General features: G+C 45.2%; 1 protein-coding gene across 7 annotated transcripts in view; it reads left to right on the top strand.

Moving 5' to 3' along the window:
* ATCAY (ATCAY kinesin light chain interacting caytaxin) overlaps positions 1–19,856 on the top strand; it is a 56,268-nt gene that overhangs the window by 17,596 nt on the left and 18,816 nt on the right. For all 7 annotated transcript variants that reach the window (XM_007669107.3, XM_007669105.4, XM_029053075.2 and 4 more), the window contains 4 exons: positions 3,386–3,444; positions 13,291–13,512; positions 17,349–17,534; positions 19,184–19,286. In XM_007669107.3, the coding sequence (XP_007667297.1) occupies positions 3,386–3,444; positions 13,291–13,512; positions 17,349–17,534; positions 19,184–19,286 (570 nt within the window). The remainder of the gene's footprint in view (positions 1–3,385; positions 3,445–13,290; positions 13,513–17,348; positions 17,535–19,183; positions 19,287–19,856) is intronic.

Raw genomic sequence — 19,856 nt, 5'->3', positions numbered from 1 at the left:
CCATGTAGGACAGGGACTGTGTCCAACCTGATTATTTTGTATGTACCCCAGCATTTGGCATACAGTAAGCGCTAAACAAGTACCATTTTTGTGCTGTCCTCGTATTCATTCACATTTATTATTCTAGTTAACCATAACATTATCTGAAAATATACATATACAAAGCCAAAGCCACCGTTCCTTCCTGGCATATATGGAAACAGACTATCACCTCTTACAAATATTGTCTATTAAATTTACTTCTCGCCTAGGGTTCTCTCAGTCCCATGGCCTAGGTCTCTGGTTTTCTAGATTGTCATAAATACTTTTCCTTTGGTTCCCCGATTCATGGAATATATTATGACAGTTTAAAATTTCTTCAGTACATTTTAGTTCCTCTTCATCTCTCCTGCTAACACAGTATGAAAATGAGCAGAATGTCCTTCAAATGTCTGCCAATATATTCTAAAAAAGATCAACTATAAACAGTTACTGTGGGTGTAGCATTTTTGTGGCCTTCTCTTCATTAAAAAATGATGAGGCATATTCTCATCTTATTGCACAAGAAATGATGAGTGTTCTTCTCTGGCCAAGTAAACTGTTGAGAAATGTTAGTGGCTAAAATCCCTGAGCTACCAGCCTAAAATGGCCACAACAGGCAGAGTTACAGTTAATTTTTTCCTCCTAATCTCCCATTGCAGCTATCTCCACAGGCAAGTCATATGGTTGACATAAAGGGGCTGCCAAGTGGCAAATAAGGCACACCAGTGCAGCCTTGCAACTATGAGCAAAACGTTGGTCAGAACACCGGTAGCAATATGAAGGGCATCGACTCTTTTTGACACCTTCAGGGGAAGCAGGCTGGCAGCGGGGAAGGGGGAGCAGGGCAGAACCACTAGCAGTTCCAGAAAATGGCTACTCGTTGGACCGATTCCTTGGGCCACTCAGGAGGCCTGCAAGAGAATGTAGTGATGGGGCAAATGACCCCCGCCTGCAGGGGTTGAAACGGGACATCCCAGAAAATGATGAGCAAAAATATCTAGTTGCCAATCCCCTCGAGGCTGATTTGAAATCAGTCAATCAATAGTATTTGACTGTGTGCAGAGCACTGTACTAAGCGTGTGGGAGAGGATGATACAAGAGAGTTGATAGACACATTCTCTGCTCACAAGGAGTTTACAGTCTAGATTTGAAAATGAGCCTGCTTTCTGTTTGCACTATTCAGAACCCCATGGAATCAGAATATGTTCTTTTTTCCTGTTCAAGCCTGGCCACTGTTTCTTTATCTAAATAGCCATAGGCATTCTGCTGGTATTACACCACATCATAGTATGTAAAACCACAGGATTTCTTTAGCCTTTCCAAGACTGCCAGATTCTTTGGTAGCTTTGCTCACCACGAAGAATATCAGGTAGCCATTTCTACAGTCCAGAAATTGGTCATGCCTTTCTTGCTGCTACCAACAAAATTTGCCTAATGACGTCAGTAGCTTGAAGTGGTGATTCTAAAAAGCTGCGGAATATTCATTTTCATTATGCATACAACTATACCCAGAAATGATTTCTAATATGATTCACTTCCATCTGTATGCAAAAAGAGTCATCTTCAAGAGACCTACAATTAGCTTTCTTTGAATGTAGCCACAGTGATTAAACTCTTCTATTGTACCCTGTTCAGCCACCAGCATTTTCCGTGGGGGAAGACAAGCGAATGAATGATTTATTTTCTTTTTGTAAGACCACATTAAACAATGCTCAGTTACAGTCTGTGAGCTGCCAGGAAGTGCCAAATAACAAACTGCAGAAAACCTCAATATTCAATCAATCAATGGTATTGACTGAGCACTTACTGTGTGCAGAGCACTGTTCTAAGTGCTTGAGAAAGTACAGCAGAGTTGGTAGAATATTACGAATCCTTTCTCTTGGAAGCAGTTATTTCCTATAAAATGAAAGAGGGAAACTGAGCAGTGCACACCTGATTCTCAAAGTTGATTTGGATAGTGGGTGGGCCTTAACTGTGATTTGTCTCGAGTTTTTTTCTCAGAAACTCAGCAGAAAGGGGCTAAGCCTTGATCTACTATTTATCACTGCCTCTATTCAAATGTATTGTGTTAGAAAATTTGAGCTACTGAAGAAATAGTGTTGGCTAAAATCCCTCTGATGCTCCCAAAGGGCATTTATGTAGATAATAATAATAACGGTACTTGGGTTTTTTTTGGAGGGGGGATGGGGTAGTGGTTTTTGTTAAGTGCTTATTATGTGCCAGGCACTGAACTAAGAGCTGGGGTGGATACAAGCAAATCGGGTTGCACAAAGTCTCTATCCCGCATGGGACTCACGGTCTTAATCCCCATTTTACAGATGAGGTAACTGAGGCACAGAGAAGTTACATGACTTGCCCAATGCCACACAGCAGACAAGTGGAAGAGCCAGGATTAGAACCCATGACCTTCTGACTCCTAGGCCAGTGCTCTATCCACTAAGCCACACTGCTTCTCATGTAGAATGTAAACTCCTTATGGGCAGGAATTGCTTCTATCAACTCTGTTGTACTGTACTTACCCAAACGCTGTGTTCTGCACAGAGTAAGCGCTCACTAAATGCCATTGATTGATTGATTTTGTGTACGCTCTTTTCTCAGGCCAATTCAGGGAAGCAGTGTGGCCTAGTCGAAAGAGCACGGCCTGGGAGTTAGAGGACCTAGCAGCGTGGCTAGAGAAGCAGTGTGGCTCAGTGGAAAGAGCACGGACTTTGGAGTCAGAGGTCATGAGTTCAAATCCCGACTTGGCCACTTGTCAGCTGTGTGACTTTGGGCAAGTCACTTCACTTCTCGGCGCGTCAGTTACGTCATCTGTAAAATGAGGATTAAGACTGTGAGCCCCACGTGGGACAACCCGATTCCCCTGTGTCTACCCCAGTGCTTAGAACAGTGCTCGGCACATAGTAAGCACTTAACAAATACTAACATTATTAAATGCCTGCTCTGCCACTTGTCTGCTTTGTGACCTTGGGCAAGTCACTTCACTTCTCTGTGCCTCGGTTCCCTCATCTGCAAAATGGGGATTCCACACCTATTCTCCCTCCTACTTAGATTGTGAGCCCCATGTGGCATCTGATTATCTTGTATCTGCCCCACAGCTTAGTACAGTGTTTGGAACATAGTAAGCACTTACCAAATTCCACAATTATTATCATTATTCTGATCATCCTCTAATAAGAAGGATAATAGTGGTATTTGTTAATCGCTTACTATGTGCTGAACACTGTACTAAGTGCTAGCATAGATACAAAATAATCAGGTCCCACATGGGGCTCACAGTCTAAGTAGGAGGAAGGGCAGGTCCTCTGGTCATTTGCAATTATTGGCCTGTGACTGATGGTTGATACCCATCTTTTTGGTTTTACAGACCTCTTCCAGAAGACACAGGGATGGAATCCCTCGGCAGCCCCACCGAAGACACGTCCTGTGAGTATTCTTCATGTCCCAGTGTCTAGGGTTCTACTGCTCAAGGCAAAAATAGCAACTGTGGGATTGATGTGCCTAGGGGTTGGAGTCAGAATCTTTTCTCCTCCCAGAATCTCAGCTCTTTGGAAAAAAGGTGGTGTAGAAATCCTGACTCTGGAAACTCGTTGTGGGCAGGGGACATGTCTACCCACTCTGTATTATTGTATTCTCCCAAGCGCTTAGGATGGCTGTGCACAATAAATACCATTGATTGATTGATGGAGGACTAGAAGCAGTGTGGCATGGCCCTGAGAGACAGAAGGACCTGGGTTCTAATCCAGGCTCTGCCACATGCCTGCTGTGTGACCTTGGGTAAGTCACTTCACTGCTCTGGGCCTCAGTTTCCTCATCCGTAAAGTAATAGTAATAATAATAGTGGTATTTGTTAAGCGCTTACTATGTGCCATTTATTCACTCATTCATTCAATTGTATTTATTCACTCAGTCGTATTATTGAAGCATATTTATTGAGTGCTTACTGTATGCAAAGCACTGAACTAAGCACTGGGGTAGATACAGGCTACTTGGGTTGGACACAGGCCCTATCCCACATAGGGCTCACGGTCTTAATTCCCATTTTACACATAGTAAGTGCTGAACAAATACCACAAAAAAAAAAAAGCTAGTGTAGGTGAAATTTCAAGATAATGAGTTCTCATAACAGTTGGGAAAAGCCTCATTATACTGAGAGCCCATTATTCTCAATATTATCTGTCCTGGGCCCACAAGAAGCACACTGCTTCACACAGCACAATAGTCCAGAGAAGGAGAGGACAAAGGGAGAGGCAGAAACCGGGTGACTGTGTTCTGATTGTGGCTGCCCAGGAGATCTCTTCTATCCAGATGAAAGGGTGAAGTTTAAGTGAGGTTGAATCGCTCTTCATGACCCCAGTTTTTCAAGCGCAGGAGTTCATTTAAAAAGCTCCTTTTCTTCACAAGCAGCATGGCCTAATGGAAAGAGCCCGGGCCTGGGAGTCAGAGGACCTGGGTTCTAATCCTGCCTCTGCCAGTTGCCTGCCGTGTGACCTTGGACAAGTCACTTAACTTTTCACTGCCTCAGTCGCTTCATCTGTAAAATGGGGATTGAATACCTGTTCTCCCTCCTACTTGAACTGCGAGCCCCATGTAAGACAGGGTCTGTGTCCCACCTGATTGACTTGTATTTGCTCAGGGCTTAGAACACTTCTTGACACTTCTCCACCTCTAGACTGTGAGCTCGTTGTGGGCAGGAATGTGTCTGTTGTTATATTGTACTCTCCCAAGCGCTTAGTACAGTGCTTTACACCTAGTAAGCGCTCAATAAATACGATTGAATGAATGAATGACACAGTAAGTGGTTAACAAATACCATTATAAAAAAAGCTCTCGATGACATATCTGACTGTAACGGTTCTAACAATTCTAGTTTTCTCATTTTCCCAAGGGAGAGGGGAGAAAAGGTGAGAAACAGCATGGCGTAGTGGATAGAGCATGGGCCTGGGACTCAGAAGGTCATGGGTTCTAATCCCGGCACTGCCGCTTGTCTGCTGTGTTAACTTGGGCAGGTCACCTCACTTCTCTGTGCCTCAGTTACCTCATCTGTAAAATGGGGATTGAGACTGTGAGCCCCACGTGGGACATCCTGATTACCTTGTATCTACCGCAGCGTTTAGAACAGTGCTTGGCATGAGTAAGCACTTAACAAATACCATCATCATCACGTCGGACAGAGACTGTGTCCAACCCGATTTGCTTGTAGCCACCCCAGCACTTAGTACAGTGTCTGGCACTTAGTAAGTGCTTAACAAATACCATCATCATTATTATTATTATTTTTATTATTATTAAAATGTGACCAAAAGAGATTAAGGCAGACACAAGTCTGAACAACAGACACACATACACATAGGCAGAGAAGATAGCTGTACAGGCTCAGATAACAAGGCACAGGTACAGACACACAGACGTACTTGACACAGAACTAGCTAGAAGCATAGAAGCAATAAGAGTAAGAAACAGAAGTTGTCATCACTACTGGAGCCCTGAAGTTCTTCAAAACCCTCCTAAAACCACATCTCCTCCAAGAGGCCTTCTCTGATTAAGCGCTAGTTTCTCCTCTCCCCCCTTCCCTCTGCATCATCTATTCACTTGGCCGTGTACCCCCTAAGCACTTTGATTCTCACTCCAGCCCCATGGCACTTAGGTAAATGTCTTTATACCCTACTATTTCCCTTCTCTGTAATTTCTTTTTAACATCCGTCTCCTTCTTTAGACTGTCAGCTCCTTGTGGGCAGAGATTGTGTCTTCCAACTTGAATTGTACTCTCCCCAGCGCTTAGTGCAGTGCTTTGCCCAGAGTAAGTGCTCGATAAATACCACAGACCTCTGCCTGAACCACCAGTCCACTGATGGGCAGAAGCACCAGGGGACCTAGTGTGTGTCAATCTCACCGATGCACGTCATCTACCTTGGCACCCTTACTTTTAGCTAGTAGTTAAAAAGGGCACTTTTAGATCCTCTCTAGATATAGTGACTACAAGTCAGTTCTCCCAAAATGGAGTGGCTGTGTTTCTGAAGAATTTCCAGCTCCCATAATAATAATAGTGGCATTTGTTAAGCGCTTACTCTGTGCCAAGCACAGTGATAGATACAAGATAATCAGATACCACATGGGCTTCACAGTCTAAGAAGGAAGGAGAACAGGTACTGAATCCCCATTTTGCAGATGAGGGTACTGAGGCACAGAGACGTGAAGTGATCTGCCTGAGGTCACACAGCAGGTATGTGGCAGAGTCAGGATTAGAAACCAGGTCCTTTGATTCCCAGGCCCGGGCTCTTTCCACAAGACAATGTTGCTTGTAGTACCCACGTCGTATCCCACACCGTAGCTGTCGGCAAAACCGGTTCCTCCATCCTGTGCTATGCTATGTCCAGCCTGAAACCCCTTGTCAGAAGAATGTTCTCTAATTCCACAATAGCATTTTATCCAAAATGTATAATGAAACTGATGTTATGGTAGAATTGATAGGGGACAGGGTTTCCAGGAGGTGGGGCTTTCGAGAGGCAGGGCTTCTAGGGGCCAGACCGAGGGTTTAAGCTTTGGGAAGTGGAGGAGAGAGAAGAAAAAGGCAGAAGCAAAAGAAAACACAGGTGGGATATTGTACTGTAGTGTACTCTGTTGGTATTGTGCTCTCCCAACCATTTAGTACAGTGCTCAGCACACTCAGTAAATACCATTGATTGGGTGAGAGAGAGACAGAGAGAGAGATAGAAACCAAGAAGCAGACAAGCATAAGAATATAGGGAATGCCATGTCATCTTGGGTCTAACTCTTGGTCCAACAGGCCCAAATTCTGCCTCAACGGGATGCTTAGAGGAACTATGTGATGGTTGCTTTCCTGAAAACCTGCAAATTTTTCATCCATGAATTTATTCAAGCCCTCCTTAAACCCGCTTGAATTTTCTGCCTTCCTAGCTCCTGTCATAATACATTTTCTGTTTACCACCTGCTGTGCAGAAAGCTGTTTTCTTTTTTTTGTCCTGAACCTACCACCTTCAAAGTTTCTTCCTCACTCTTAGAGTGGGAGCCCAGGGTGGGTCAGGTACTGTGTCTCATCTAATTATCATGTATCTATTCTTGATGAATGCCATAAATCGGGGGTGGGGGGTGGAGGGGGTTGTCTGGTGTGTTTTTTTAAATGAACACAACTGCTTTTGCTAGCTGCTCCTTGGAGTTCTTACTGTGGCTGCTCTGCATACGGGATTTGGCAGAAATGGAATCTGCAGGGAATAACCCACAGAAGTGTCAGTAGCAGCAGCAGAGGCCAGTGGTGGCCATAACATCGACAGTGGCAGGGAACAGAATGCAGTGGCTGCCATTTCTCTTTCGTTAGTCATGCCCTGCCATTATTGTGTGCTCCATGCCGGGCTCTCTTATGCTGCTGCCAGAGACCCCACCACTGCTGCAGTTTCCAAAAGCAGTACTTTGGGGGATCAGGTGGGGATGCGGGGGGAGCTCTGGGCAACGTCCCACCCAATGTAAGACTGGAGTTAGGCACTTCTACAGTAGGTGGCCAGAGTTTCAACCCCGAGTCTTGATTGCTCTGTCCAGCCTCCCTTCTGGGCTCCATCCAGGGCAATTGGCCATTCATCCCTTCCTAATAATGATGATTAATAATAATAGTATTTATTAAGTATTTTCTGGATACCAGGTACCCGGCTAAACACTAAAGTATATTCAAGAGAGTTCAATCACAGTTCCTATGCTGCATGAGGCTCACAGTCTAAGACAGCAGTTACCTGATCCCCATTTTTCAACTGAGAAACTGAAGCCTGGGGAGGTTAAGTGACTTCCTGTTTCTGCCTCTGCTTTAATGACCCATTCTTTACATTCCTGAGTTCACTAAGACATGCTCTTGGTTCTCGGGCTTCATATGATTTCTCTCACAGTGTAAGTAATTTAATTAATTAATGTAATTTCTTGCCAAATTGGATGTTCAGGGCTGCTTCCTGGCTCTCATTATGTATTTACTTATTTATTTATAGTACTTGTTATATACTTACTTTGTGTCAAACAGTGTCCTAAGCACGGGGATAGGTACAAGCTAATTAGGTTGAACACAATCCCCATCCCACATGGGGCTCACAGTCCAAGGAAGAGTGAGAACAGGTATCCCCGTTTTACAGTTGAGGCAGTTGAGGCACAGAGAAGTTAAGTGGTTTGCCCAGTGTCACACAGCAAGCAATTGGCAGAGCTGGGATTAGAACCCAGGTCCTTCTGACTCCCAGACCCATGCTCTCTCCACTGGGCTACACTGCTTCTCACTCTCATCACTCTCTGGTAAGGCAAACACAACCCACAGAACCCCCATAACCTCCTCCACTGCCACATTCAGATGCAGTTTGGAGTCTCATTCACAGGAGGGGTGGTGTCTCAATCAGTCAATCTTGTTTTATCTTATGCCATCGAGTCGTTTCTGACCCATAGTGACATCACGGACACATCTCTCCCAGAACGGCTCGCTCTCCGTCTGCATTCGTTCTGGAGTAGCTGTGGGTCGGAAATGACCCATTTGAATGAGACGACGACATTTGAAACTATTAATCTATGTGCAGAATGATAAGCTGTGCATGTAAATGATATGGGGGTTGTTCATTTATTCATTAAGTCGTATTTACTGAGCACTTACTGTGGGCAAAGCACTGTACTATGTGCTTGGGAGAGTACAATATAACAATAAACACACATTCCCTGCCCACGGCAAGCTTAGAGTCTAGAGGGGGAGACATTAATATGAATGAATACATAAATTGTGATTATTTAAGTGCCTAGATGGCACAGAAGGGATGAAGTGGAAGTTTTCAATCAATCAGTGGTATTTATTGAATGCTTCCTCTGTGCAATCACTTACTATGTGCAGAGCACTGTATTAAGTGCTTGGGAGAGAAAGATAGATACAGTCCCTCTCCACAAGGAGTTTACAGTCTAGAGGGGGAGACAAACATTAAAAGAAATTACAGATAGGGGAAATGGAAGGGTATTAGGCTACATATGTAAGTGCTGTGGGGCTGGGGAGGGGAGGGTGAATTTCAAGTGCTTAAAGGGGACAGACCCAAGTGCATAATGACACAGAAGGGAGAGCTGGGAATATAAAGTGGGGAGATAAGCGATTAATTGGGGAAGACCTTCTGGAGGAGTGATCTCAGGTGGGTTTGGAAAATGGGGAGAACTGTGGCCTGTCAGATAGAGGAGGAAGTTCCAGGCAAGGAGAGGGTGTGAACAAGAGATTGGAAGCAGGAAAGTGGAGAAGGAGACACAGTGAGTAGGTTAGCCTGAGAGGGTGAAAATTGAGAGCTGGGGTGTGGTGTGAGTGGGAGAGAGCCAATTGAGTGCCTTAAAGACATGAGCTACTGTTTGTTGTAGAGAGGTATGGAGGTTGGAGGTGTTTGAGGACTGGGGAGATGAATGCAGAGCGACGTTTTAGAAAAGTGACCAGGGCAGCAGAGTTAAGTATGGACTTGAGAGGGGATGGACTGGGCAAGGAGATCAGCAAGGAGGTGGGTGCGGTCATCAAGCCAGGATATGACAAGTGCCTGGATCGGCGTGGCGGTCATTGGAATGGAGAGGGAGGGGCTGATCCTGGAAGTGTGGAGGAAGAACTGACAGAATTTGGCAGCAAACTCAATGTGGGAGTTGAAAGAGAGGGAGAAGTCAAGGATAACACAAGGGTTGTGGGGTTAAGACATGGGGACGATGATGGTGTGATGGGAACGTTAGGCGAGGAAGAGGATTTGAGGGGGAAGATGAGGAATTCAATTTTGGACATATTGAGCTTAAGATGCCAGTAGGACATCCATGTAGAGATAATATGGAGGCAGGGGAAAATGTAAGATTGCAGAAAAGGAGAGCGGTCAGGTCTAGTGAGATAAATTTGGGAGTCAGCCATGTAGAGATGGTAGTTGAAGATATGAGAGGGAACTAGTTCCCCAAGGGAGTGGGTGTAAAGTGAGGGAAAAAGGGGACCTATAACAGAACCTGAAAGGACACCCATAGTTAGGGGGTGAGACAGAGGAAGAGCCAGTGAAAGACTCTAAGAAAGATCAGCCAGAAGTAAGAGGAGGACTAGGAGAGAAGTGTGTCAGAAAAACCAAGGTTAGATAGTGTTTTCAGGAGAAGGGAGTGGTCCACGAGAAAAGCAGCTGAGAAGCCGAGGAGGATTAGTACAGAGTAGAATCTATTAGATTTGGCAACATAGAGGATGGTCTCAGTGAAATGAAGGGAGTTGGAAAAGAGGAAGTGGAGCAGCAGGTGTATAACAATAATAATAATAATTGGTATTTGTCAAGCACTTACCATGTGCCAAGCACTGTTCTAAGTTCTGGGGAAGATAAGATAATGAGGTGAGACACAATCCCTGACCCATACAGAGCTCACAGTCTAAGAGGGAGGAAGAACGGGTCTCTTCTCCCCATTTTACAGATGAGGAAACTAAGACACAGAGAACAATAATAATAATAATGGTATTTGCTAAGCACTTACGATGTGCCAGGCACTATTCTAAACGCTGGGGTGGATACAAGCAAATCGGGTTGGACACAGTCCCTGTCCCACGTGGGGCTCACAGTCCCACTCCCCATTTTACAGATGACATAGCTGAGGCACAGAGAAGTAAAGTGACTTGCCCAAGGCCACACAGCAAGCAAGTGGCAGAGCTGGAATTAGAACCCATGACCTTCTAACTCCCAGGCCCATGCTCTATCCGCTACACCATGCTGCTTCACTGTGACTTGCTCAAGGCCACACAGCAAGCAGGTGGCAGAGCCGGAATTAGAACCCAAGTCCTCTGATCCTCCGACTCCCAGAGCTGTGCTCTTTCCACTAGGCCACACGGCTTATACACAACCCGTTTGAAGCGTTTGGACTTCTATGGTAGGAGGGAGGTGGGGTGATAGCCGGATGGTGCTGTGTGGTCCAGAGAAGGTTTTATTAGGATAGGAAAGAGATGGACATATTTGAAGGCAGATAGGAAGAAGCCATCAGAGAGTGGGCAGTTGAAGACAGTGGTCAGGGAGGGAAGAAGAGTGGGGGCAAGGTTTTTTAGACAGTGAGAAGAGATGGGTTCAGAGACCCAGACAGAGGGGGCAGATTTTGAAGGCAGCCAGGAGATCTCCTCTTGAGAGACAGGAGAGAAAGAGCATGGCCTAGTGGATAGAGCATAGGCCTGGGAGTCAGAGAACCTGGGTTCTATTCTAGGCTCTGCCACTTTTCTACTGTGTGACCTTGAGCAAGTTACTTAACTCCATCATGCCTCAGTTTCCTCATCTGTGTCCAGGGGACTGTGTCCAACCTGATTATCTTGTATCTACCCCAGTGCTTAGAAGAGTGGTTGGCACATAGTAAGCACTTAGTGAGACATTTACCCTCCCCACCTTCAAAGCCTTATTGAAGGCACATCACTTCCAAGAGGCCTTCCCTGACTAAGCCCTCAATTCCTCTTTTCCCACTCCCTTCTGTGTCACCCTGGTTTACCCCTTTTATTCACCCCTCCCTCAGCCCCACAGCACTTGAAGGAGGTGTGCCTTCAATTAGGCTTTGAAGCAGGGCAGAGTAATTGTGCCTCAGTTCCGTCATCCTCCAAGAGACCTTCGTTAGTCAACCGAGCCCTCATTTCCTCATCTCCCACTCCTTTCTGCATTGATTTTGCACTTGCACTCCTTTTGCACTCCTTTCATTCACCCTTCCCTCAGTCCCATAGCACTTACGTACATATCCATAATTTATTTATTTATATTGATATCTGTCTCCCCTTCTAGTCTGTAAGCTTGTTGTGGGCAGGGAATGTATTTTACCAACTCTGTTGCATTGTACTCTCCCAGGTGCGTAGTACAATGCTTTGCACACAGCAAGCGCTCAATAAATACTATTGATTAAGTGATTTTTTTATGGTATTTGTTAAGCGCCTACTATGTGCCAAGCACTGTTCTAAGTGCTGGGGTAGATATAAGGTGATCGGGTTGGACACAATCCAATAATGTTAATAATTATGGTATTAAAAAATACTGTGATTATTATTATTTACTACTCCTACCTCATCTGGACCACCCACACTATATTTTTTTCCTTCAAAAGACTCTCTAAAAATTGATTTTGGTTACTCTGGAATTGGTGATTTTAATTTCTCCTCCCTTAGTTTTCATTGTAGCATTCGTCTCATTTCTTAAGTAGGTGGCGGATTTTTTCTGGTGTGTATTCATTGTAGATCTATCACTTTATCTTTGCTTAAAGAGAAAGAGGAACATCTATCTGGGCAATTTTATTTTATTTTCTTGATTGGTTACTATTTCTGAGCTTACAAATTTTTTTTTGTCCTCGTCGCCCTCCCCAGCTCAGCTCACATTTCACCCTATTGAATGGTCTGAGAGAAGAACATTTCCTAAGTTCAACAGACCCTAACACCTAACACCCAACACGTGCTGTAATTGGGCAGAGTGGAGGCAGTGGAATGGTAGTTGGCCTGTGGAGGGAAGAGGAATAGCTAGGCCAGCAGTCAGTCAGTCAATGAATCAGTTGTATTTCTTGAACACTTACTGTATGCAGAGCATTGTACTAAACGCTATAACAATATAAAAGAGTTGGTAGACACGTTCCCTGCCCACAGTGAGCTTACAGTCTAGAGCGGAAGACAAACATTAATATAAAGAAATAACAGATAAGTATGTAAGTGCTGTGGGGCTGAGGGAAGGGTGAATAAAGGGAGCAAATCCAAGTTCAAGGGTGATGCAGAAGGGAGAGGGAGAAGAGGAAATGAGGGTTTAGTCAGGGAAGGCCTCTGGGAGGAGATGTGCCTTTAATAAGACTTTGAAGGAGGTCCTGAAACTTCCCTCCCAGGGGAAAGTGAGCACTGTAGCAGGACAAAGGGTTAGTTAGTATGTTAGAAATTAGTACGGCTCATTCACTTTCTTTACAACCCCTAACTGTCACTTCTCTTGGGCCAAGTAGCTAGGCATTTGACCAATCAAGTCGGAATTAGGGTGGGACTGACAGCAATTGGGAATACCAGACATTGAGATGAACGCGAGGTCATGCCTGCATTGTAACGTAATGATCTCATACACGCCGTCTTCAACTTCCCCTTCGAAAAGTGGGTATCTTCAACCTCTTCCCAGGGCTGCCATGGGGCTTCATTTGCAAAGTACTTTGAAATGAGAAGGCACCAACATGGGAAGTATTGCTCTGTATGAAGTGTCTTGTAAAAAATGATTAATTGTTCATTCAAAAGTCTGTTTAAAAAGAGGCTTTAAAAGAGGATTTTCTTTTTTTTTCCTGCAGCTCCGCCAAACACCTTAAACTTCAATGGGGCACATCGCAAACGAAAGACTCTTGTAGCCCCTGAGATTAATATTTCCTTGGACCAAAGTGAGGGTTCCATCCTGTCTGATGACTTCCTGGACACCCCCGATGATCTAGACATCAACGTGGATGACATTGAGACCCCTGATGAGACAGATTCTCTGGAATTTTTGGGAAATGGCAATGAGCTGGAATGGGAAGGTAAAAGTAGAGTCAAATGTGTTACATGCTCCTTGTCATCAGAGACTAATTTGTCACTGTGTTGCCCAGAGGCTTAGTTTTCCCCTTTGGGGGGCTATTTTGGCCTTGAAAAAAAATACACACAGGAACCTTGCATAGTTTTTCATTTGGTGTCTTTTTTTCCTGAAAACTTTTCACACACCCCAAAATAATCTGTCACTTTAGGGTGAAGCCCTTAGGGCTATTGGGAAATCCATCACTGCTCTGGTGTCAGAAAGGGTCTAGATCTAGACTAGATATGTGGCCATAAAAGGTTTTGAGGTCAAAAAGGAAATTTTCCATTATTTACTCCAGTAATAAATCTCTGGGTTAAATGACCAGGTTATTAGTTTTAACTAATCCCATCAAATCAGGGTGATCCAGAGAAATCCTGTGCTCCAGGAAAAGAGTCATATATGAAAGTGTTTCTGGTGGGAGTGTGATTCTCTTTCCTGGAAGTAGGGATGAAAGGAGATCAATAAAGATTCTAGTTCACACTGCCCCTTCTAATCTGTATTGCACGGAAGAGACTTGCCTAATTTAAACATCTAATCTGAGATGGCTACCTTGGATGGCACCAGGTGGAACAGAAAAAAGGGAGGGGGAGTGGAGAGAGCGGGGAAAGGGCAGAAAGGGAGAAAGAGAGAAAAGAGGAGGAGGGGGAAAGGCAAAAGGGAGAGAGAAGAAGAGCAAAAAGCCATCTGGCAAAACTCACCTGCCTCTGGGGACTCCTTCTGACACCACAGGCCAGGATGGGCCACTTTAGCAAAGGCCACCTAAACTGTGTTGCTGTTGGGCTGCTGGATGCAAAAGGCAGGAGCCTTGGCCTAATCTAGGATGGCCCAGTTCACCTGGGGCCCTACCACCCCTGCTAATCGCCACAGTCCAGGTAAAAGGATCACTGCTGTGATCTCCGCAGCCTCGCTGCCTGTACCTGGCTTTCTCAAAATCCCTTCTCCTCCAAGAGGCCTTCCCTGACCATGGCCTCATTTCCCCTGCTCCCTCTCCCTTCTGAGTCACCGATGCACTTGCAACTGTACCCTTTAAGCATTTCGTATTCACTCCACCCTCGGCCCCACAGTGCTTTTGTACCTCTCAGTAATTTATGTTAATGTCTGTCTCCCCATCTAGACTATAAGCTCCTTGTGGGCAGGGAACCTGTCTACCACCTCTGTTGTATTCAGTCAATCAATCAACCATGCAGTGGTATTTATTGAACATTTACTGTTCTGCAGGGTACTGTACTAAGCGCTTGGGAGAGTACAGTATAACAGAGTTGGTAGGCACATTCCCTGCCCTCATTGAGGGGATTATATTGTACTCTCCCAAGCGCTTAATACAGTACTCTGCCTAGTGTAAGCACACAATAAACACCACTGATTAAGTTTCCTAAGTGAGAGAAACATGTAGTTTTGGCATGGAACTGATTTAAGGACGGCCCCAGACAAGATCTGTCAGCCCCAGCAGCCGAAGGCAGGGAAGGAGAAAGCTTCACCACTCTAGCAAAAAGTAGGACCCCAATGGAACAGGATGGAAAGCCCAAAAGCCTGCCTGCCCCATCCAAAACAGGGCGCCTAGTTCATTCACTCATTCAATCGTATTTATTGAGCGCTTTCTGTGTGGAAAGTACAATTCAGCAACAAATTGCTATATTTGAACTAAATCCATACAACCAATAGAAACCAGAGGGACTGTCATGCAGCCAACTCGGAGGTGTCCTCCCTTCCACACAAGAAACTGAGGGACTCAGATCTGACAAAATGATAATAGTAATAATAATAATGATGATATTTGTTTAGCGCTTACTATGTGCTTTTCTAAGTGCTGGGAAAGATACAACGTTATCAGGTTGTCCCATGTGGAGCTCACAGTCTTAGTCCCCATTTTACAGATGAGGTAACTGAGGCACAGAGAAGTTAAGTGACTTGCCCAAAGTCACGCAGCTGACAAGTGACGGAGCCAGGATTAGAACCCACGACCTCTGACTCCCAAGCCCGGACTCTTTCCACTAAGGTCACAAGGGGCAGATGAGTACAGTCAGGCAAACCTGAAATGCTCGTGCTTTGAATCACGGTGAAACCACAGATTGGTCTGAGCGTGTGCGAAACCAACCCAGGCTGCCCCTCACAGTGTCCAGTTCCACTGCCCGCCTCAGGCTCTGACCCTTATGTCAGATGTGAACTTTGACATTCAAACGCACTCTACTCCACCCAAGCCTATAGGGCTAAAAATCCATCTAGAATTCTAATTCTGGAGGAGGAGGAGAAGCAGTGTGGCCTAGAGGAAAGAGCACGGGCCTGGGAGTCAAAGGACCTGGGTTCTAATCGCGCTACACCACTTATCTGCTGTGTGACCTTGGGTAAGTCACTTCACTTCTCTGTGTCTCAGTTCCCTCATCTGTAAGATGGGGATTCAATACCTGTTCTTCCTCCTACTTAGACTGTGAACCCCATGTGGGGCCTGATGATGTTGTATCTACCCCAGTGCTTTGTACAGTGCTTGACACATAGTAAACGCTTAACAAATACCACAATTAATTATTAAAAATAAACTAGCTAGTTGGGAAATGAGGGACCAGCACCTAACTAAAGTAAAGTAAGGCGTTTCTTGGCCATCTTTCCCCTGCAAGTGTGCCGACCGTCTCTCCAGCCTTTCAACAGTGCTTTATTCGTTAAAACTGCTTTAAATCTTTCCCCTCGTCATGTCAGCCTATCCTCACGGATTGGTAAATCTTATATCGAAAGAGCCCAGACACCAGGCAAAATTAAACAAGACCATGGATCTAATTTAAAAAGGAGCCTGCATGCCACAGTGCTATTAAACAAGACTGTGAATCTTGCCTGATGAAGGCACAACTTGAGTTGCTGGTTGAAAATAGACAGTGCGGTTAAAGCATCTCAGAAAGAGTTGTAGCTTGTGGACAGAGGGCTCTGTTTATCTTTTGAGCTAATTGTGCTGAAGATTTGGGGAGGAGAAAGATGTAGAGAGAAGGGAGGAGGAAGGGCGAGAGATTGATTGGTTGATTAAAGTCTGTTCATAGGTCGTTGCCATAGCTCCAGCTCCAAGAAACAGTGAAGTTCCACTCAGAAGGTATCAATTTGTCACAACTTTCCCCTCCCTCCCCCATCCCCCCATGGAGTTTTTGCATTTTTAGGGTGTGCCCACTCCCAGCTATTTAGTCAGGCTAATTAGTAAAAATTAATTTCCTATTTTGACCGTTGAAAGTCCAACATAATGTTGGTATTTTATTATTTTGGAAGGAGCACAGGCCTGGGAGCCAGAGAATCTGGGTTCTAGTCCCAGATGTGCCAATTGCCTGCTGTGTGACCTTGGGCAAGTCACTTTACTTCTCAGTTTCTTCAACTGTGAAATGAGGATTCAGTGCCTGTTCTCCCTCCTGCATAGACTGTGAGCCTTAAGTGGGTCAGGGACTGTGTCCAGCCTGATGAACGTGTATCTACCCCAGCGCTTCGAACAGTGCTTGACACATAGGAGGGATTTAACAAGTATTAGTATTATTATTATTATTGTTCTCTCCCAAGCTCTTAGTACAGTGAGTGCTCTGCACACAGTAAGCGCTCAATAAATACCACTGACATTGATCGATTGATTGATTGATTGATTGATTGATAATAAGACAACCCAGCTTGCAAGTGGATCCAAAGTACCCAGGAAGAAATGGTATCTCTTTGGATTCGAGTCAATGTCTGCTCTGCCTGAGGGGTGATCAGTGAGTCCTTTGTCAGAACCTTAATTCTCAAAGACTGTCAGACCCCTCTGAGGGGACGAAATCAGTGCTCTTGTTTGCCTACTTTCAGATGATACCCCAGTGGCCACCGCCAAGAACATGCCTGGAAACAGTGCGGATCTCTTTGGAGACGGGGCAGCTGAAGAAGGTAGTGCCACCAACGGGAGACTGTGGAGGACAGTAATAATCGGGGAGCAGGAACATCGAATCGACCTGCAGATGATCAAACCCTACATGAAGGTGGTGACCCATGGAGGTGAGGGGGAGAGGGGCCGAGGACTTTTCTTCTTTCAATGTCGGCCTTTTAAAAAGTTGCTTCTTAGAGGCTTTGCAGGGAGGAGAAAGTTTTTATCAGGGGCATAACTCAAGGAAATAGTTTTTAATAAGTGCCTGTTATGTGCAGAACTCCACCATATGCTAGGAAAAAGAACACAGTAGAGGTGCCAACTTTTTATTTTGTGTCCAGGGATGAACAGGGGTTAGGGATTTTAGGAAAAATGAGAACTGGAAAGAGACAGGCTTCAAAGAGCCAACAGGCCAGAAAGTCATCATTTTGGGTCTTTTCAGCCTGATTGGAAACTCTCAGGTCTGGGGAGAGTCCTGGGGAGAGTGAGACTGGCGGTCCAGCTCAAAAAGCTGGAAGCAGCATGGCCTAGTGGAAAGAGGACGGGCCCAGGAGTCAGAGGACCTGGCTTCTAATGTCACCTGCGCCACTCGTCTGCCGTGTGACCTTGAGCAAATCGCTTGACTTTTCTGTGCCTCGGTTACTTCATCTGTAAAATCGGGATTAAAGCTGTGAACCTCATGTGGAACGTGTACTCTATCCAACCTGATTAGCTTGTATCTACCCCAACGCTCAATACAATGCCTGGAACATAGTAAGGGCTTAACAGATAAGTATCTGTTAAAAGAGCTCTTGGGATAATCACTCCCATAGAGCGGGCACCTGTGTCACGTGGCTGAAAATTTGACAAGTTCCCCAGCCCTCAAGGGACTTCCAGTCTAAGAATAGGGAAAGGCAACCAGAAAAAATCATGAAAACAATATTAAAAAGCAATGTCAAAAATAAATCCCATAGAGTTACAATTTCAGCCTCCTTGCCACCCAGCCTGGGCTGTTGAGAATCTACAGACACAAAAGTCACTGACACAGGAACTCCATCCACGACCTTCTAAAATTGCCGAAGGCAATTTCATCCGTCCTGTCCGATTCCTGTTGTTGAGGGGAACGCTACCAGCTGGGCGTCTTCCAGGTGGTGGGGATGACTGTAGGCTGTGAGCTCCTCGTGGGCAGGGAACATGTCTACCAACTCTGTTATACTGTATTCTCCCAAGTGCTCAGTGCAGTTGTCTGCCCACGGTAAGCGCTCAGTAAATATGATTGATTGATTATATTGTATTTTCCCAAATGCCTAGTGAGCACTCAATAAATCCCATTGAGCGACTGACAGTTTTGGAGGCATGGGAGAAGATGTGACGTTACAAAAGCTGAGCCTGTTTTCATTTGGTGGCTCCAAGCATGCCCAGAAATACTACCACTGATGTTTCTCACCTGATAGCTGCCTCAGCCTCCCTGGCTTTGCAGCGTGGCCTACAAGAAAGAGTCCCTAGCAGCCTGGGAGTCAGAGGACCCGGGTTCTAATCCTTACTTACCCACTTACCTGCTGTGTGACCTTGGGCAAGTCCCTGAACTTCTCTGTGCCTCACTTTCCTCATCTGTAAAATGGGCATTCAAACCTGTTCTCCCCCTTACTTAGATGGTGAGTCCCATTTGGAACAAGGACTGTGTCCAACCTGATTACCTTGTATCTACCCCAGCACTTCTGTTTGGCACAGAGCAAGTGTTTAACAAATACCACAATGATGATTAGAATTATCCAGCATTCCCTTTCTTTTTCTCTTCCAGGGTACTATGGTGAAGGCCTGAACGCCATCATTGTCTTTGCAGCCTGCTATCTTCCAGACAGTAACTCAGCAGATTACCATTATATAATGGAAAATCTCTTCCTGTAAGTTACACATAGGAAAAAAGCAGGGGGGTTGGAAGCAGAATGGTTTGCTGCTAGCACTTGCTGGGAGTGAGGAGATGGGACTGTAGAGCTTACTGAACCATATTCTCCTCAGTCACCCCCTGGCAAAAGCAGCTTTGGACAGTCTCACTCTTCTCTCCTCTTTAGGGGGGATTATTATCAGAACACAGTGAGCCCACCACAAGAATTTGACTTGAATGGCCTAAGAATTTTAAAATGCAGGTGTTCACCCTCCATCCTTTCAAAAGCATCCTTTTTCAGTGGACTTGGGGAGTCTTTTAAAGTTACAGTTGAATTTGAAGCTTGATAACACAATTATCACACACCCCCTCCTCTCCCCTTCCTGCCAGCCCCAAGCTTCCTTAACCTTAATAATAATAATAATAATGTTGGTATTTGTTAAGCGCTTACTATGTGCAGAGCACTGTTCTAAGCGCTGGGGTAAACACAGGGGAATCAGGTTGTCCCACGTGGGGCTCACAGTCTTAATCCCCATTTTACAGATGAGGGAACTGAGGCACAGAGAAGTTAAGTGACTTGCCCACCTTG

Source organism: Ornithorhynchus anatinus, chromosome X2, assembly GCF_004115215.2.
Source record: "Ornithorhynchus anatinus isolate Pmale09 chromosome X2, mOrnAna1.pri.v4, whole genome shotgun sequence".
Taxonomy (NCBI): domain Eukaryota; kingdom Metazoa; phylum Chordata; class Mammalia; order Monotremata; family Ornithorhynchidae; genus Ornithorhynchus; species Ornithorhynchus anatinus.
The sequence above is the reverse complement of the archived record's forward strand: the minus strand, read 5'-3'. Positions and strand labels throughout refer to the sequence as shown.